General features: G+C 40.1%; 1 protein-coding gene across 1 annotated transcript in view; it reads left to right on the forward strand.

Annotated features, from left to right (window-relative positions):
* Positions 1–6025, forward strand: part of LOC104513592 (protein-lysine methyltransferase METTL21E-like) — a 15088-nt gene extending 9063 nt beyond the window's left edge. Inside the window, exons 2-4 of the mRNA XM_010157003.1 lie at positions 1908–2065; positions 4552–4669; positions 5601–6025. Coding sequence (XP_010155305.1) covers positions 1908–2065; positions 4552–4669; positions 5601–6025 — 701 coding nt within the window. The remainder of the gene's footprint in view (positions 1–1907; positions 2066–4551; positions 4670–5600) is intronic.
* The last annotated feature ends 587 nt before the right edge of the window (positions 6026–6612 follow it).

The raw sequence follows: 6612 nt of genomic DNA on the forward strand, positions 1-6612 counted from the left end.
CATTAATTTTTGGACTATGTTGTGTTGGCTAGTTTTTGCTGTGGGTTTTTTTTTGTTTGTTTGGGGTTTTTTTTGTTAGGGTTGTGTTTGTTTGTTTTAACTTTCAGATTATGCCTTACTGTCAACACACTAAGATTGAACGTGAACATTTTTGCTTTTTCTTCCTTGTTTGTTGCTATTGTTCCTAGGAAGAAAGGCTGAGGGAGTTGGGCTTGTTCAGCCTGGAGAAGAGAAGGCTCTGGGGAGACCTTATAGCACCTTCCAGTACCTGAAGGGGCTACAAGGAAGCTGGGTGGGACTTTTTACAAGGGCCTGTAGTGACAGGATCAGGGATAACTTGTTTAAACTTAAAGCAGGTAGATTTAGGTTGGATATCAGCAAGAAGGTCTTCACAGAAAGGGTGATGAGACACTGGAACAAGTTCCCCAGAGAAGCTGTGGATGCCCCATCCCTGGAAGTGTTCAAGGCCAGGCTGGAGCAGGGGCTTTGAGCAACCTGATCTAGAATCATAGAATGGTTTGGGTTGGAAGAGACCATAAAGACCATCTAGTTCCAACCCCCCTGTCACAGGCAGGGACACCTTCCACTAGACTAGTTGAGTTACAGGCTTAAAGAACTGGTTAATGAGCCTGAGCACCTTCCTGATGTGTTGGGTATCATCTCTTTCTTTTCTCCCATCCTTGTGAAGGACCGAGGAACAAAAGCAGGGGTGAAAGACACTTTCTCAATTGGTTATGGCAATAAAAGTACTGAGGCTTATGGCAGAGCAAATGACAACCCTTGAGGCCATCATGTCCTGTGACTGCAGTGATTTGAGGGGGAAGAAAATCTGAAGAATCTTCAGTAAACCAATGTGTTCTGTGGTGATGAAAACATAAATGTTAGCATTTTTAATAGCCGTTTGCTTGCAGTTTCTGTGCAGATCCTGATCTTGCTGTCTGTGACTTTGATGGTGACTTAAGGCTGGATATAGAAACTCTGCTGTGGACAAGATGGTAACCCAGTTATCTGAATGTCTAGCATGCTTTCTAGGAGGTGTAGCTTGTAAACATGTTTTGCTTTAGCTAATTGGCCACGGGATCATAGTTGGCTGTGAAAGCAAATATCCTGTGAAAACTTGGAACGATCCTTTGCTAGGAAAATGCTCTGGACAGCTTCACTTTTTTTTTTTTTTCCTGTAACATTGTGCTGCAGCTTTGTGTGATGATGGCAAAGCTGAAACTGGCTTGGTATTCAGCTGGAAAAGAATGAATCCTCTCCTGTTAGAAGAGTTATCTGGGATTATGTTAGCTATCGTCAATATCCTTCGCTTAGCAACAGGGATGGCATTCAGCATATCAAGCCAACTGGAAAGAATCCCTCTGACAGGGCTCTGTTGGGGTGGGTGGATAAGCTTTCCTGACAACACTAGTGCTTTCGCTCCCGTCTGTCATAATTTGTGTTGCTAGGATCTGTTTCAGAAGTTTTGTGGCAGACTTATAAATGATAAAAAGAACCATAATGTGTGGAAAGTGAACAGTAAAAAGATATGGATAGTAATAAAAAATCTGGGCCCCTAAGATCATGAGTGTCTATACTAAGGCAGCTGTTCTTGAAGTGAAAAAGTTAAAAAATTTCCTTTGGATCGCTGAAATGGAAAGCAATATATGGTAACATTCCACTTCTTTACTTTTTATGAACTTGGCTTCTTCAGCAAAACAGGAAAGAATTTATTTAGTCATAACTGGAAAGCTTCGATTAGGATTCAGGAGACTTCCTGTGTATCATGCTAACCATTAATGATGAAATGTATTTTTATGCACAGACAAAATTCACATGCTTGCTTCCAAATCAGCTTCTTAATATAAACTGGTAGTTTCACTATCAGTCCTCTCAGCCTGTTTGACCTTTTACACTTTTGCTTCCAGGGGAAAAAGAAGACGCACAGATAGTTGCAGAGATCATGAGAAGGCGTTTTTTCCCTGCTCTTATAACTCACAAGCCGTGGGAAGGCTTTCACTTTGCTGGCCATGAGATAAGAATTACAGAAGCCACCGATTGTTACGGGGCAGTCGTCTGGCCATCGGTACGATATTTATGCAGTGTTGTTGTGTTTTTTTTTTTTTTTTTTTGTTTTGGAGTCTTCTAGCACTTTTAATTTGCTTTGCATGATAAATATATTTTGTTGTATGTTGTAAACCTGAGGAAAACATTCTGTACTTCTCTGTCTCTGCTATGAAAATCCCAAACCTGATTTTAGCCTGGTTTCATATGGACTCCTGGTTCTCAAAGATTAAATGATATTTCTTGTTCGTGCTCCTGTCACGCAAGATGTAAGATCTTGTGTCCCCTCCTCACCTACCAATAACTTATGATCCTATTGGCCAGTTACAAGAATATTTTGAAGGAAATATGCCAGTCTCATGATGATTACATTTCTGTACACCTTGTTATTACAGACGGCTGTATGGCAGACAGATCCAGGTTGTGTAAACAGCTGTGATAGGGTCTCACAAGGTATTTGCGCTCATGGAAGTTACTCAACCTACTTTTGTGAGAAACAAAATTACCTTATGCAGACATGAGAAAAGGTTGTGCTGGAGCTTTCAGTTTCTTAAACAGCCAGAAATTTAGTAGGAGAGAACCATTATCTCTTGATCTAAGAACCCTCAACATGCCCAGCATACAAAGAGCCTTCTTCAAGTCTTTGAATCTGTGCAGTGCAGGTCATTGTTTTGAAATAACTAAAAGTGAAGGAAAACGCTGCCCTCAGGGATGTGCCACAATGTGGCGTTGACACTTGTAGCATTCAGAGAAAGTCCCTGAGACAGAACCATCTCCAGAAGCCCCCATAGGAGGGAGAGGACTAAAACCCTTGAGGCTCCACTTCTGTACCAACAGCATCAGCCTCCTAGGATCATACTATTTGCAAGAAGTATGGGCGTAGTTCACTTGAGGAGAGTTGGCAAACTCTGCTGTTTTGAACTCCAAACAGTTTTCGTTGTCTTAGCAGACCTGCACAAGTCATTTACACTATATCTCTTAGCAGCCTCAGTGCATGTCTTCAAGGAAAGGTTGGCTGATTGCCAGTTATTCTCACAAAATCATGTGTTGTACTGAAAAGCACTTTTTTTTTTTTTTTTCCATCCCCAGGAGGGTTTAGCCAGTTTTGCTGTGGAAAGAAGGCAACCCTTTTGTCTGTGTATCTTCATGTTCTCCCTTCCTGTTCCATCCAGCAGTATTTAAACTCTTCCTAAAATGTCAGCCAAACCTGTCAAGAGGACAGAAACTTTAAGGGAAATAAAGTTTCTGCATGTTTCATGGGAAGGAAGGCAGATTTCAAAGTTTATCTGATTTAACACACACAAATTTTGATCCTGCCAGTTTCGACAACAGAATATGGCAAAACTCCAAAGGAGGAAATTATTGGAATATATAGAACTAACAGGAAATCTTAATATAATGTGTCTTTAAATGTCAGTCAAACATCAGATGCAATCTTTAGGAGTCTGGCTTTAATTAGTCGTGGTGCTCACAGAATTGTTTCTATATTACAGCTTTGTTGATTGAGTTGTATGTAACTTGCAAAAAAGACCTTAGTCTGAATTAAGGTGTAGAAAGCAAAAACTTTGAATTTCTACCATGTCAGCATTGGGTCAATAGTCTCCTGTTCATTTCCTTCTACTACTTAATTGATTAAAAGCAAAACTTAGAGCATAATTTTGCTGTGGCAGGCTAAGCCACTAATAATTGCCTTTCCAAATGGTTGTCTGTATTGCAAGAAAATGTGGTCACCGCCTTATGTATTTGTCAGTGGAGCGATCTCTGTCAAACGATCTTTGCCAGAGAAATAAAATCAGCAATGTCTATTTCAACAGTGAACTGCAGCTCACTAGTCAGTATGAGACAGGGCAGAAAAGCTGAAGAAGGGTCTTAATCACAGTTTGTAAGTGCACTTATGAGGAATCTGTTGCAGAGGGCTCTTTGTGACTGTGCTATAAAAGTTTGCTAAGCTTAACAAGGTAAGCCCATAGAAACTGAAAACAAACTGAACTGGAAGAAAAGGGGTACATCTATTGGTCCCTTTTGAATCATTAAGGTAATTAATTATTGTTAGAAATAATTAACAATTAGAAGATCTTACCAAGGGTGGTTGTGGATTTTCTCTCACAAGCAGTCCTTATATCAAGATGTCTTTGTGAAGGACAGGTTTTAACTCAACCAGAAGGAAGTGCCGTTACAAGCAGGAATTGCTGACTGGAATTTTATAGCTCATGTTATGCAGCATGACGGATTAGATAATTGCAGTTGTTCCTTCTGGCTGTGATGCTTTGCAAGCCTATATTGAGGCATGTTGTGGCATTTATTTTGTCAGCCTTTTAGAGCTCAAAGAGGATAGTGAGCTGCGATCCTTTAGGGACAGCGCTTGAATGAATATTGCTTGTTTGAACAAACATTAATTTTTGAACAGACAAGAAATTTTTTGCATGCCTTTAAATGAAAATGCATATTTAGTGAAGGGATTTATTTCATTTATTTGTTCAGTATGTTCATGGATTCCTTCCCTTACAGGCTCTTGTTCTGTGTTATTTTTTGGAAACTAATTCTAAACACTACAATTTGGTTGACAAAAATGTGATTGAAATTGGAGCTGGAACTGGGTTGGTCTCCATAGTAGCCAGTTTACTGGGTGAGTACATGCCGTTGCTCTTATGCTCTTGGAAGCATCTCTCAGGTTAATACTGGAGGACAAAGGGAATGGCTTGATTCTTCTAAAATACTGTTGTTTGAAAGCTTCCAAGAACAAGAACAAATAAATTACAAAAGGCTTGTTTGGAAACCTGCTTTGTTGTTGTTGGTGTGTGTGTGTGTCCCCCCCCCGCCCTGTAAAGCAGTGTGTGTTGATGCAATAAAGGAAGTCCCAGTAGGTGATGATGACATTAACAGTGTTAAACAGGGGACCAAAATAAGAAAGTAGCGGCCTCACCGGATGTCAGTGGCAGGATGTAGGTATGACCAATGCACCACCTTCATTGACCAACAGCTCTTGGATACCAGGTCACTTCCTTTGCATTTGTGTTCAGCATTTTCTTTCAGCAACTGATCAACAATTTGATTTATCTGCTACAGACACTGTTGTTTTCTCTCTCACGGTAGCCTATTCTTCCTGAGTGATCCAGATCAGTGACTTCTGCATTTTAACAGAATTCTAGCTTTCTGTAGTCTGAGAAAGCTTCTTCCTATGTGAAAATGAAAGAACCTGAGGCAATGCTTAAACCTCATGCTGACTTCTTGGAGTCAGCAACTGGTGTTTTTCAATCCCTGCTCACTCACTGTGCCTTTAACCAATATGATATCAAGGTGCAGTAAGTATATGATTTTTCTCCACCCATCTTCAGCTGCATTTAGATGACAATCTGTAGGGTAGATCTACTGGGAAGCAGGTATTTATTTTAAGCACAACGGCTAAGAGCTATTAGGAGCATTTCCATTGCTCTGTTCCCTTCAGAGAGAGCTACCTGGTAAAATGAGTTCCTTGCGCAGTGCCTGTTGTGAATGGGCTTTTACTCGAGTCTCGAAGGATATTCAAAGGTCACGTTTGTTCTCTCTCCCTGTCACAGGTGCACTTGTGACGGCCACTGATTTGCCAGAACTGCTGGGAAACCTTCAGCACAATGTTCTCCAAAACACAAAGCTGAAATGCAAGCACCAGCCATGTGTTAAAGAATTGTCTTGGGGAATTGATCTGGAAAAGAATTTTCCTAGGTCTTCTTGTCACTTTGACTACGTTATGGCTGCCGACGTAGTTTACCACCATCCCTTCCTGGACGAACTCCTCCTGACTTTTGATCACTTGTGCAGGAATGACACTGTTATTCTGTGGGCTATGAAATTTAGGTTGGACAAAGAGAACCAATTTGTGGGCAGATTTCAGACACTGTTTGACTTGGAGGTGATTTGTAATTTCCCCAGTCTGAACATAACCTTGTATAAGGCAATGAGGAAAGGCAGGATGAAAGCCAGACCTTCCAAACTGACAGTCTGAAAGAGAGATACAAGGAGGTGATGTTTCAGCTGTTCTGCAGCTTCTTCTCTTCTTAGTAATTTCCACGTTAGCAGCTGCTAACACCTGCATGAATGACATTTTTAGAGATGGCTAAAGCAAAACATCAGATTCCTAGTGCATCCCTAAAAAATTACTAAATTCAATTTGCCAATAGTTTTATACACAGAAGAAATGTATCTTTGAAGTTATCTTGACTTTTGTGTGCTAAATTGACAACACTAATAACTTTTGCAAGTCTTAGGGTTATTGCTATGGGTTTTGTAATGGGTATTTCCAAGAGCTTTCAATTGCAGCTTTGAATGGTGTCTGATAAGATCAACCAATCATTTAAAACTTAAGACTATGATAAATCTTTTTATTTAGAAGTTACAGTGTTAAATTTGATCTTTCCCCATTCTCATTATCTTTTAAATCCTTCCTATGAATAGCCTTTATAGGACATTAAATTAGATGAATACCCCCCACCCCCCCCTGGAAAATACGTTGTCATAATAAAGGGACGGTGTTACTTACCCTTTGATTTAATGATCATGCTTTCTTCCTCTTCTATTTTTTATCTAGATTCA

Source organism: Eurypyga helias, unplaced genomic scaffold, assembly GCF_000690775.1.
Source record: "Eurypyga helias isolate BGI_N326 unplaced genomic scaffold, ASM69077v1 scaffold5768, whole genome shotgun sequence".
Lineage (NCBI taxonomy): Eukaryota > Metazoa > Chordata > Aves > Eurypygiformes > Eurypygidae > Eurypyga > Eurypyga helias.